The following is a 14,272-nucleotide window of genomic DNA, read 5'->3' as shown; positions in this document are numbered from 1 at the left end:
ACTGACTGTGGAAACTTTACACTGGACTTCAAGCAACGTGGATGAAGTGCCTCTCTTCTTTTCCTCCAGACTCTGGGACCTTGATTTCCAAAGGAAATGCAAAATTTACTTTCATCAGAGAACATGACTTTGGACCACTCACCAGCAGTCCAGTCCTGTTTCTCTTTAGCCCAGGCAAGACGCTTCTGACGCTGTCTGTGGTTCAAGAGTGGCTTGACACAAGGAATGCGACAGCAGAAACCCATGTCTTTCATACGTCTGTGTGTGGTGGTTCTTGAAGCACTCACTCCAGCTGCAGTCCACTCTTTGTGAATCTCCCCCACATTTTTGAAGGGGTTTTGTTTCACAATCCTCTCCAGGGTGCGGTTATCTCTCTTGCTTGTACACTTTTTTCGACCACATCTTTTCCTTCCCTTCGCCTCTCTATTAATGTGCTTGGACACTGAGCTCTGTGAACAGCCAGCCTCTTTAGCGATGACCTTTTGTGTCTTGCCCTCCTTGTGCAAGGTGTCGATGGTCGTCTTTTGGACAACTGTCAAGTCAGCAGTCTTCCCCATGATTGTGTAGCCTATAGAACTAGACTGAAAGACCATTTAAAGGCTTTTGCAGGTGGTTTGAGTTAATTAGCTGATTAGAGTGTGGCACCAGGGGCCATCAATTTTGAACCTTTTCACAATATTCTAATTTTCTGATATGATGAATTTGAGATTTTCATTTGTTGTCATTTGTAATCATCAAAATTAAACAAAATAAACATCTGAAATATATGAGTTTGTATGTAATGTATGAATATAATATACAAGTTTCACTTTTTAAATGGAATTACTGAAATCAATCTACTTTTTCATGATATTCTAATTTTATGACCAGCACCTGTATTTATAAATTAACAATTTTAGTAGTACAGACAAAGACAATCCAAACAAATGGGTTTTTAGCCCTTTCAAAGAAATTTGGGTTTTTACACTTTTCCTTTTTTCTGGGACTTTGTTCCAGATAAGTGTAGCATAAGATCTAAATGCTGCTTCTCTGCGTTTGGTTCTAGATATACAGAGAATAAGGCCCAGAAGACCTTAGAGGTCTGGGAGGTTGACCCAATTACAACAAACCTGCAGTGCATTGTAGTGTAAGTGTTACATCCCAAAGATGGATGGCAATTTTTTTTTTGTTGCACTGAAGTAATACCTTGCTTATTTTTGGGCTCCGCCTTTAAGATTGGGTGCCGCTTCCTGAGTTTCAGTCCAATCAGCAATCATCTACACACTATATGAGGGCTGTGAAGCTGCGCTTCTGGGCTATTTGTCGGCCATACATCCATGCTGTTGAGTAAGATTGAATGCTCTGTATATTTGTTCTTATGTGAACCACTTCAGACGGCTTTGGTAGGGGAGAGCTGCCTCCTAGTTTAACCCTGGTTTTCACCTCTGTATGTGTTGTTAGGTAGGCTATTTTGTAGGCAAGTCATCGTATTTTATTTTATTTTATTTTATTTTTTCTTTTAAGGTTGTTTGTTGCTTTGGCCTGAGGTCTCTCTGAAACTTTTATCAGTCTTTACAGAAAATTTCTAAAAAGTGGCAGAGAATGAACCTCTTTAAGTGCCTTTTTGACTCCCCCACTCCATGTCTAAATTTATGTTGGCTCCTATTATCTCCTAGGCTCTGTCAGGGGACATAACATAATCCATTCAATGATTTATCTGAGATACAAAGAACCAGTATAAGGAGTCTGAAACTGGGGGGATGGCTCTACTCTCTTAGTTTTAGTAAGGAAACTGGGAGTGTTCTGGCGCCTCTTGCATTGTAGCAAGTTTCAAATTACAGGATTGCCAGAGAAGTTCCTGAGGAAGTAGTTCTAAACATACTAAAAAGCACTCATGGGGATATTATTTAATTCAGAAGAATTTGATTTTAAAGCAAGAATGTATCTGGGTTGACTTTTAACATGTTTCATAAATAAAAAAAATATTTTGGCAGAAAAACTGTAACACAAATAAGATATGTCTAACCAACGTAGCCTTTCTTCATAATGACACTCTTAGGCTGGTCTGACTAGAAGGAGGAACTTGAACCAAACAGTTAATTTATCATCCATAATTGTAAGCATTACTTCATATCATCAAATAATATATAATTTATAAACAATCAAGCTCTCCATTAAATCACTTATAGGCTCAAACAGACAGCAGGGTTCAGCTGCACCTGTCCAAACTACCTTTTCAGTAGACAGGGAAGGACACCATCGCAGGAATCAATTATTTTTCTATAATCTTTTTGCAGTTGTAAACACAAGAATTTCCCCATTGTGGGACAATAAAGGGATTTCTATTCTATTCTATTAATAAAAGAGTCGTAAATCCTGTTTGTTGGGATGTTTTTTTGGCTGGCTGTCTGCTTTCATCCAACTGCTCTGCTCCACTCTGCTAATCAGAGTAAGCAGATGCACCTTCCACTCTCCCAATCACCCTCATTCCTCCAAGCTGTTACTGCGCCCATTTATACCTGCCTCTCTTAGAATGTCTCTTCCTTGCCAATATGAGAATAACTCTAGTGTCAGTGTGCATCTCAGCCTTCCTAGGTTTCTGTGTTTCTATACTCCAACCTGCCCTTAATGGATTCTCATTTGTTTCTGACTCAGGTCACATCTAGAGGGCTTCTGCCTGTCACCAGTCTGCTCAAAATCTGCTTCCAGCCTGTCAGCCATCATCCAGTGTGCTCAAAGCCTGCCTCTACTCTGTTCAGTCATAGTTAGCCAGAAATCAGCCGCTCCAGCCTGTCACAAGGGCGTCTTTTCTTTATATGCCTCCTCTAGCCTATTGTCTGTTTCGCCTATCACCAAATAGTTCAGTCATTACCTCCCAGCTAAAGCTTGGGACCAGTATGCTGGCCCATAAACATTTCTTTGAAGCTGAACCTTAGGTTTACAGAGGTTCTCATTCCAAAAAGATAATGTCATGGTCTAGTTTTAGCAATTAAATTATTTTATCCTAAATATGTTCTTCAGGTGATATAAGGATAAATTGCGACCGCTTTATATGTTTCTGTGTGAGTCAAGCACTGGTCTAACCTTCAATCCCTCCTCCTTTGTTTAAAAAAAATAAATAAATAAAATCGGCTTTCTCTTTATTTAGCTGGAGAAAGTTTTGGCATATTCCTGCATTTCTACGCTTTTACTCAGCATTTGAATGGGTTCAGTCACCTGGTGATATAATATAAATCTGCATATCTTCTGCATTGCAATTTAAGATGTTGTTTATTATAGTCTATTAGGGGATGCTTTTAACTATTAAACACTACAGGCCCCAAGATGGAGCATTGGGTAACTTTTTTGTGGTTGCTATTACAGTAAGTTACCTACCAACACCAAAAAGCTGTGTCCATCAGATGGGATATAAAGCAGTTGGATTTTGTACTAGACAGGCTGACCCACTTTTCCAGGTGCTCCAGTATAATGGAGTGATCAAATTGTTGAATGCTGGACTAAGGTCTAATAATACCAACACTGTGGTTCTCAGCCCAGACTGCATTCATACAGATGTCACTTGACACCTTGAAAATAGCAGTCTCTACTGAGGTAAGCACAGAAACCTGATTGCAAATTTTAAGAAGCAATTTAACCATTAAACACTGCTTTATCAATGATCTTAATTATGAAGGGTATGTTTGAGATGGGCCTGTAGTTCTGTTTATGTATTAAACACATACATCAAAATTAAATGCAATCATAAATTACATTATGATAAACAAAAACAAAAATCTGTTAGTAAAGCAGTAGATTTTCGTTCAGGGCATCATAGTAAACGCAGCAAAATGCCAATACCTATGTCTCAGAGAATTTCCTCTAAAGTATAATCATGCATTTGGAGAGGCATTTTTTATTATACTTAAGCTACTTAAGCATACATACCAAAAGCATAAATTAAATCCCAAAAAGTGGTCAAATTTGTTTAAAAACAACAAAAGGGAGAGGAGATTTAAGGCTTCAGAATAAAACCCTTCAAAATGCTTTTACTTTCTGTATCGAAATCTTCTTTTAAGGTTAACAGTTGGTGTCATACTGTGATTTTCTTTTTTAAAGAATTCCTGAGGGTGCAACTCCACAGCACATTACCAACATTGCTTTTCCTTTTTTTTTTCTTTTTTAGGGCAAAGTTTTCCAAAACAAATGGTCCAAACCCTTAAAGGAGGGTGTGTTGCAGTAGAATGTCAGAGCTATGAACCCATTGGTCTGCAGTGTGATAAAAAGGGTAACAGCATGCCAATCCCTTCCCAAACCCAGGGCGTGGTGCACATGGCAATTACACCACATATGCTACAGCAGCACATGTTTTGGATGCTGTGATTCCTAAAATATCAATCTGCAAAGTCTTTTGACTCGTTATATTACTAGTTATGTCCTATGTAAGGTGTCATACACAACCACATGTGCTGCTGGCTAAACACTGGCATATTTCCAAGATTCCTTTACTGGCTAGGAAATATGGAGGCAGGGAGTTACAACTGTCATCTGGTAGGCAGGATGCCTTCAGATAACGCCATCTAATTATACATTTCTTTTCCCGACCCTTAAAATATGAAAGCAAAGTCTTGGGTGCCAATTATGGCCTCATTAAGGGATAATTTAAAGGAAATTAAAAGGCCAACCATTCTATATATTGCCACAAGACAAATGAACTGGCCCCTGTGCTCTAATTGAAATCCTTTGTTTGTGCAACAGACATCAATCAGCCTCTCTAATAGCTGTGATATAATTGATTCCAACATCAATGATTGCTCCACGCATAATTGCGCCTGACCTGCACTGAAAATATTCACATGGGGCATTTCTCATTTGTCAGACAGACGGACAACAGGACCAGAATTTAGCATCTAAATCGCTGCACTGGATATCCCTATGGGACTTAGTTTAATACATTATGGCAGGTTTGATTAGTCCTGCTGCATATTACACTGAATGGAAATAAATAAAGATGAATAATATATGCATGTACCCTGTATATCATTATATATTAAAAATGAATATCATTTTAAAAACTGTTTGTCCATTTTGGAAATGCATGACAATCCCAACTTGAAGTTCAATGCATTGCTAGACAGATGAATATTTATCAAAAGGTACAAAGGCTGGAACCTTGCTTGAAAACCTTACCGGTGATTAAAAAATATCTTCCATGTATCAGGTGGCTTCCCTTTGACAATTTCCTAGGTTGCTATGCAATTAAACATACCTATAATTAGTGCCATGTTGTTAATTAGTGACAATTTCAAGCATTGGTGTCCTTCTTGACAGATTGTTTCCAAGATCATTAGCATCCGCACATTTACCCATGATGTCAATTTAGCCCTGGAACAATTACATGTGAAAGCAGGCCTTTTAAGCTCGGAATTTGAAAGGCAGCAGAGGCAGCAAATGTTTCCAGCACCCATCAAAGGACAGTTGTGATATAGTGTATAATGCTGCAGACCATTTGTCCAGGGATATAATTATACCTAAACTGCCTTGTGAAAGTATTCGCTCCCTTTCAACTTTTATTCATGTTATGTGAAATTTAAAAACTTCAGTAGGCAAGTGACAATCAGAAGATAAAGGGAAAATGAAACAGTGCTTTTGAGATTTTATATGTCTGAAAAAGGTGACATGCATTTTTATTCAACTCACTTTACAATAATAGCCCCCAAATAAAATCTAATAAACCTCATTACATTTAAAAAACACTTCTGGGGTAACCAGAGTTCAGTTGTATGTAATTTAATGTCAGCATAAGTCTAGCTACTCAGCCTATGTGGAACACATGGTAACTATAAGCTTAGCAGAAACGCACAAAAGTCAACATACCATGGACCGTAGGCAGGAAGAAAGTCATTATTGGGGAGAGAGCAAACACGTTAAAGAAGGCACTATGGTCAAATCACAGCAAACATACATTTCCTTAGCCTACACGCAAAATGCTTAACGCAAAGCAAAACCTCTTAAAGCATTGTGTTGGCAGCATCATGGTGTGGGTTTGCTTTTCTGTAGGAGGGACAAGAAATTGGCTGGATAGGAAAGATGGATAGAACCAAATACAAGGTTACCCTGAAAAAAAAAACAACTGTTTAAATAATTATACAAAATATTCAGTCAGAGCTTCGAAAGAATGATTCCCAACTACAGTATGCATACATGTTTGAGTAACCAAGTCAAAGTCCCCCTCAATGGGGTGAGTGGTGGCCTAGTGGTTAGATCAGTGCATTTGTGCTCTGAGAAGGTTACAAGTACCCAGTTCGATCTCCAAAGCCGGCACTCTGGGTCCCTCGGAAAGACCCTTAACCCCACACTGCTCCCCAAGGGGAAGGGTCAAATGCAGAGGTAAATATCTCCAATATGGGATCAATACAGTTCAATTATTATTATTATTACAATAAAACCGAGTTACAACAAGAGTTAGACATCGATGTAACCCAAAGCATTCCATGTAATCTGCCTGAGAAATATTACAAAGGAAAAAGGGCAACATTTGGTTTTCATAAATACAGGCAGGTAGATACATAACTAAATCCCACTTGTCTTTGTGTAATACATAAAATAAAAAAAAAGCACATTGTACTCAGTGGATAAATGTGACAAGATCTGAAAAAGTTTAAGAGCTGTGAATACTTTTGCCATGAATTGCACTCTAATTGTTCTCCTGTTGGGGATTTTGCCCTGAGTTGTTTCTAGTGACCAGGATGACAAATATACAGGTATTATGCAGGTATTATGTACTATTATGCTGATAGCGTGCAGAACTGTCCACGTGTTACTGTGTTAGTTTTTTTCCAATAACATGCTTAAATAACATAAACATGCAACTGCAGCTCTTATCTGTAATAAATCTGCCGACTTATTAAACCAATCCCAACTATAACTTTGGTTTTAAATGCTAGATGAAGCTCTACAAAATATTTTAAATATCGTCAAGAATGAACATAATTTTATATTTATCAAGCATCCGTTTTAATGCAAGACAATAAAGTGTTTTTTTACACTACTCTCTAGCAAGCCTGAATACATCTGAGGAGACTTGCATAGTAACACAGAAGGTAAGCATCTCGCCAGTAGTTGGCACTGACTGCGACTGCTGCCTTCAACTTATTTCCTCCTTTTTTTTCCCTCGTGGTGCTTATTAAACCTTCTACACTGCATCCAGCAGCGAGAATCTCAGCAGTATCCCTTGTTAACTAAGTTATCAGAGCGGCTATGATGAGCAGGCATGAGGACTTGCATCGTCTCCAATGTGGATGAGGCTCTGCCAGGCCTTAATGAAATAATACACAGAAGGACCTGCTCCCTTTGGGAGGTTAAGGGGTCTCTCTGCATCAATTAACATTTGGTGGACTCGTGGAACAAGCTCGACGAAGACTAATAGCCAGGCAAGTGTGAAATCACCTTGCCCCAGCCAGCAGTCATGTGCATTGGTAAGTGAAAATGAGTTTTCAAAATTGGAAAAAAAGGGAACTGACTCGGATTGAAGAGAAAGAGAAGAGATTGCCATGGATACAGAGGCAGCTGCAAAAAATCAATAATCCAAGGTGCTTTGAATGGGCTTTTGTGCAATTGTTTAGACCTTCTGCAATAATACCTATCTTGTTCCACATTGTGAAAGGGCCTCGATGACTTATACAGGATGCCTAAAGCTTCATTAAAAAAGCCAAACCAAAAGTCATTCCCACCTGGTAGAAGTTGGGCCAGTAGGTGCTGATGGCCAGCTCTACCTGTCCCCAGGAGCGAGAGGCTGGTCCTGATATGTTCCAAACAGGCATCCCCATGGGACTGTTGTTTTCTTTGATGTAGACATTCAGATGGCCTGGGTGGCTGTTGTCTCTTCCTCCTATGTAGTATTGGAAAATAACACAGTGTGTGTCGTTCTCCTTCAGTTGGGGTGTCAGCAGTAGAGCCTTCTGTCCTGCGAAGCGGCCTGATGTGTTCACCATTATGAAAGCAGACCCTGTTACAGTAAAACAAAGAATGATAAATCATTTAGTTTGAAAAGATTTTCAGTTCAAAAAGTCCACAAAAATATAGGCATGTAGATTTGATAGAAAAGAGTCATCCAGCAAAATCAAAAGCTGAATTCAGACTTAAAAATAACCTTAAAAATAACCTTTTCCTGCATGTGAATTTTTTTAAATGTCAATAATAGCAAACCCCATTAAAAACTGCTTGGAAGTGTTATCTGTTAGACTGTTTAATTGGCCATGTATTCATATATACCATGGTAATGTAACATTTGGTAAGCTGGATGGTGTCCATTATATAGATGTCTGTAAAAGGATAGAGACAGGAACATTTTGATAAAAAAAAAAAAAAAAAAGGAAAGCAGAGAGATTAGCATGAAGATAGTTCATAAATACTATAGAGACAGAATCTCAAAAGTGTAAAACCAAAGTAAATCCGATTTCTTTTTTTTTTATCACAGTGAAAGCGGGTATTAATAAATATTTCTGTCAACATGCAGAGTATCCCAAAGGCTATTTTCACATGAAGTCCCTATAGACAGATGGTGAAAGTCCCCCAAAAACAATCTAAGTAAAAGTACTTATTTACATCACAACATAACAATAGATTCCTAAAGCTAAAATGTGCAATATAAAAATGAAAAAGATCAACAGTTATAAAATCCTCAGACTAAGACACAAACTTGTACACATACACAGAAACATATACACAAGGTAAGATAACAGAGGGGCAGTGAAAGAGACTGTTGTCGGTTAATTAGATGCATGTGTTTACAACCACACTATGGATGAATAATTAATCAGATTAATTGATTATTGAAATAATCTTGAACCCATGTAGTAATCAATTAATCATCAACTGGAGTATAAAGACTTCGAAACATGCCTTTAGCTGACAGAGCAACCCATCTTGAGGAGCAATTATACCAAAATTGCAAAAAAATATATAAGCATTTTGCATATAAGATAAAAATATTTTTCTTCTGTCAATACGCTGTATATCTATCCAGAACTCCTCAAGTAGAAAAGTTTTATTTTCACCTGGTTTAATTTCACAAAAAATCTCCTTTAAAGAACCTTTGGCTATCCAATTATTAATCGATTCATTGAAAAAATAAATCGACAGATTAATCAATTTGCAAAATAATCCTTCATTGCAGCCCTTAACCAAACCATTTTGAAATCTGTTTCTATACTTACACAAAAGCTTATTTTCTTAAGACAAAGGGTTTTTTAATATTAATATGTTAAACAGATAATGGATTTTTACCAAGAAAAGGGGTGAAGTGTAAGCTGAGGTCTCTGCAGAAAGTACTACACTTATTAAGACATATTTCTGACCAAGGATTGTCCAATCATGAAAAAAAATGAATTTTCAAAGCTACAAGGGAAGCAACATCAACTTGTTGTGAGTATAAGGTTTTATCAGGTAGGATACATTTCTTGTTTAATAATTACTGATGTATAATTAGGGTTCTCTTCATCAATAATTAACTGTAGCAGAGTTGTTTTTCTTTCTTTGAGAATGAATACTAGTATTTGAATGCTGATGCAGTATTTTAACACCCATTCCATGCACCACATATGTAACTTTAGCATAAAGTGACTTTCAAAGACATAACAAAACATTGTAAAAGAAAATGAATTGTAGATGGAACAAAAGAGTCTTAATGGTTTGACAGTGTCCATGTAATAATGAAAACCGGTAAAACTATTACTAATTCCCCTATAATTACAACCCAAAGTCATTGCTATATTTAAAATAGATAAAACATCATGATTACATGTTTTTCTCACCATAATGGAACTCTGATCCTTACACAATAAAGAGGTACACAAATTCTATAAAAGTAATACTTAGAATAAGAGATGTTTGCTAAAAGAGATTTCCTGTAAGCAGTCACAAATCCAGCTTGTGACCTTTGATGAGAAAATGCTATTACCTAGACCAATCTTCATTACTATTAATCAAAATACAAAGACATGCACTAGAGTTGAGAGGCTAATCCAAGAAAATAGTGGATTTTGAAATGTGCATTTTGCTTATATGACAGAGCAGAGGGAAAGGGATGAAAAATCAATAAGCTAAAATCTATTTGCCAAGAAAAGCTCCATTTAGATTTTATCATTTAGGTTCAATATTAAAGGTTAATCTAATTCTTTACCCTCTTCTCTATAAAACAGAAGTGAGAATTATTACACTGGCCAACTTTCAAGGAGATGCAGAACACTTTCTATTTGTCATGATCTTATTTAGTTTGGCTTCGTATTAAGATGGCAAGAATCATAACAGCGTTTGAAACTGAGCCATAAGAGACTCATGATATTCTGGAATACGTTTTTGGCAGAATGCTACAGATTGGAGGGCAAAGAGAGGTGAGACAAACAACCTGTAAGCTGGAAGCATAAACTGTTTCTCGCAAGTCAGACCCAAATCTCTCATGGTACAGTAGACATGTGCTTCACTGAGATTTCTGTATTAAAATGGGTGAATAACGTTAACTAAAACAACAAGCTTGGTTGCCTGAATATGTCAACGAAGCAGCGTCTCTCAGAACCCTATTTGTTCCATCAATGACTCGAGCTTGCCCACTTGTCTTGTTGTGCTGCTCTTGTAACGCTCACCAATTCCATCTGTCTGGAGCTCTGGATAATGAGTAGGGGGATTCTGTCATGTTTACACAATGAAACAAGAGGAGAAGCATCAAAGCGAGAGCAGCAACAGTGAGTCGGGATGTCACAGAGTTGGTCTAATCGGCTTTGTTTGGAAGGTAAAAACGGTTGTCATTCTGAATGCTCCTTTAAGGTATTAGAGTAATTAATAGGTGAGGCATGCCGATGACACACTGTGATGAAAACATACATGTTTCATAATTGATATTTAGATCAAATTTATTTTATTTCCCTTAAATAATAATGGTGTAATTATTAGCAGTGGTGACTATCAGGGAAAAAAAAGATTTGGGGGTTTGAATCCAGTCCAGGGTGATATCAACTCTTGTCCAATGACTTCTGGGGACAGCGGCGAACTGCCCATGGTCCTACGAGGATATGCAGGTATAGGCAATGGATGGGTGCATGTGTGCCATTTATAAATCTTAGAGCTAAATTGTCTAGATGTGGTCTAGTAATTGTTTACATGATTGCAACATACATACAAGGTGCTGTGAAAAAGTAAACCCAATTTCAGAGGTCACATTCATGCCTGATCATAATTACCAATTATTTTGCGATTTCTCCAAACTAAACACGCTTAATGTTCTTAAGACAAAACTCCATGACTTTAGAGTTTCAGCTAAGGTAGCCTCTGAAGGTCAAACTTACTACATTGTACAAATTATGTACGATTTTTTTATTTTCTTTTTTAACATGCCACACTTCCCCTTATGAATGTTCATAAAAATTTTAACTTACAAACTTTTGTACTATATCAGGTAGTAAACTACCGTAAGTCTGGGTGTCTAATTTTCACTTCTCAAGGTTTTTTGAGAGGACAATGTGAAGCAAATTTGAAAGATGGATGAATTAAAAATGAAAATAATGTTGCGAAACTTAAGCAGAAAAAATAAACGTATTATTGAACACCATTACTAGTTGATTAGAAGTCATATTCCACAATTATTCTTTCTCATGGCCAACAAAGAGAAAGCTCTCAATTGATAATGAAAAAAATTATATTGCAGTTGTTTTTTTTTTTTTTTTGTTTTTTGGTATCTGGAATGAATCTTTTACCTCTTAGAGTGATAAAAAGCTATTTAAGATTCTGTCATCTCTATATGTACACAGAGTTAAGCTCAGCATGATTGCTTTGTTGAGATTAACTGCCGCGGACATCACAGTGTTTTTAATTTGTTTTTTTTTAATTCACATGTTGAGTTTAATTATTTCTGAGGAAAGAGAAAACAAAGAAGGAGTGCAAATGTATCAATTCTCAAACACATATTTGATTAAACATTAATCAAGTAGCGTGATATGTGGTCTCTATCTTAACTGACATCCAGCTATCTGAGTGATACAAACTGCACTAAAAATCACTTGATAGATTGTTTCACTGCAGCTCATCATACAATGATAAAAAAAAACGGCTTCATTACTTTACTTAAAGATTAAAATGGGCTTTTTAAAGTAAAATTTAAAGGTCATACCTTTCATGGGAGATTTGCATACCATTCTTCCTTCTGGTTGTAATTAAGATGCAAACTTCAAATCATTTAAACAACAGTTATACCTGTTTCTGGTTTATTTCGGAAATATCTCCCTTTCCCCTATATCCCTTAAATCCAACTCCAGACCCTTGTGTGCCAAAATAAGACACACTACCTCAAAGAGATCTTGTCTATGCACATAATGAAATGGGGTTGAAACCAGGGGAAGTTATATCATAGTCCAACACCTCTATGAAAAAAAGCAAATTTTAGTTACAATGAAGTGGAAGTACAGAATGTACATAAGGTTAAAGCTGTACTAAAGAACTTTCGGATTTGGTCCATTTTGGGTGCCCCCCTGGTGGACAAAATCTGCATTGTTTTGCCATTAAAGGACAGCATATGAGGACCATTGCATAGCGTGTAAAAATCCTGGTGGCATGCATTTGGATTGAACTACATTTTCGTTTCCAGGGGCTCTGTGAAAGATTAAGAGTGATGAGGCAATAAATCTAAGTGTGGTGAAATAATGTCATATGAAAATATTGAAAATAAGAATTGTTTGATTTTGGTTTTGTATCATACTCCTGCAGCCCACCCCCGACTCGTCAGCAACTGTGCTGACAAGTTTAGAACCTTGAAACAAAAATATAAAATGCTATGTTTAATGACTTCACAGTAAACACACATATAGATCCCAGCAGGAAGGTGCTGCATAGCCTGAATATCAACCCTGCACAATTTGCATTGATATACAGTCTCTCAGGGAAACTTGGTCGCATCAACTTCTGTATTTATAACGAATGGGGAGATATGACATATGCCACAATGCAGCAATATGCCAAAATTCAGTAGGAGGATTACTGCCCCCCTCCTCAAAGTTGCTTAAAGCTGGTGAAAGCAATGCAGACCCCCCTTGGGCTATGACAAGTGCCACTTAACAAGTTGTAAGTCGAAGTATAATCACAAAAGTAAAAGAAAATATTTTATGAAGGTTGAAAATTTACTTGTTTTACTCATGCACAAGGTTCTATCCGGCATGCTCACTCACGGATAGTTGCATTTTCAAAGGTGCCTCTGTGCTTAGGCTCTTCTGTGAGCCTCCTTCTCCTGTGTAGACATAAGCTAAGTTCAAATTCAGGGGGCTGCCTCCTCCAAAAGGCCAGACTCTTTGGCCGATTACGTCATAGTGCGGCGACAAGTCCTGTTCGGAGTGGAAGACTCCTCCATATGCGGTCAAAGAACGATCCCTTCTTTTTGCCCGTTTTGAAGGATGGCTGTATCCAACGTAGCATTGGGTGTCCAGTGATTCATTGCGAGTCCAAGAAAGCCAGCTGCTCTGTGCTCAGATGCATAACACAAATGGCGCCAAACAGTGGTGAATATTGTAAGTGCAGTTTAATATAATACAAGTATGTGAATAGTTCCACCTGAAACAAATGAAAATAGTTGTTTTAAATGGTTATTGAGTCAGATATGTGGTGGGTAATGTTTGGTTTATTGAAAGGTTTTTATCCATTAATATGTAAATGGGTTTGGCTGACATTAAAGCAAAGATTGCAATATCTCTTCAGTGTGGGGGCTATAAATTTGATATTTGTGACGACAGTACTGCTGCTCAAGCTCCTCAACAGTGTTATTAGCACCCAGAACAGTAGTGAGAAGTTCAGCATCCATTCTTTGTCTGCTTTGTGTGTCAACTGTTATGGTTCCTAGGCAACAGAGGGTGCAGGCAGAGAAGCCTGGACCTGTTTGAAACCACAGCCAAACTCTTCTGGCCTCCTTATTTTCACAGACCTCAAAGGACCCAGTCCAGGTAGACTGGGTGCTTGGAGGATGAAGCCTCTGAAATCGAACTCACCAATAATCACAGAGACACTCGTGCACAAGTAGAACAGTGTCCAATGCCCGTGTTGAGATCAGCTGCAGTTCTTCATGCGTATGGGATTTTTTTGCACTATGGTTGATAAACTCATGCATGAAAGCAGTTTCATATACTTATGTTTATATGTTTCATATACTTATATTTATATGTTTTTTTTTTTTTACCTTCTGGCGTTTTGACATAAATGTAACAACAGTTTAATAATGGCTAATTTATAATCAAAGTTAAATGAAGCTAAAAATATGTTTTTTTTTACCCAGCAGGCAATC

The 14,272-nt window shown here is 37.4% G+C and overlaps 1 protein-coding gene across 11 annotated transcripts in view; it reads right to left on the bottom strand.

The window, feature by feature from the left end:
* Positions 1-14,272, bottom strand: part of LOC119787187 (receptor-type tyrosine-protein phosphatase mu-like) — a 237,019-nt gene that overhangs the window by 159,321 nt on the left and 63,426 nt on the right. For all 11 annotated transcript variants that reach the window (XM_038290846.1, XM_038290847.1, XM_038290848.1 and 8 more), the window contains exon 3: positions 7,689-7,963. In XM_038290846.1, the coding sequence (XP_038146774.1) occupies positions 7,689-7,963 (275 nt within the window). The remainder of the gene's footprint in view (positions 1-7,688; positions 7,964-14,272) is intronic.

Source organism: Cyprinodon tularosa, unplaced genomic scaffold (genome assembly GCF_016077235.1).
Source record: "Cyprinodon tularosa strain WSP-4 unplaced genomic scaffold, ASM1607723v1 ctg29, whole genome shotgun sequence".
In the NCBI taxonomy this organism is placed as follows: Eukaryota; Metazoa; Chordata; class Actinopteri; order Cyprinodontiformes; family Cyprinodontidae; genus Cyprinodon; species Cyprinodon tularosa.
The sequence above is the reverse complement of the archived record's forward strand: the minus strand, read 5'-3'. Positions and strand labels throughout refer to the sequence as shown.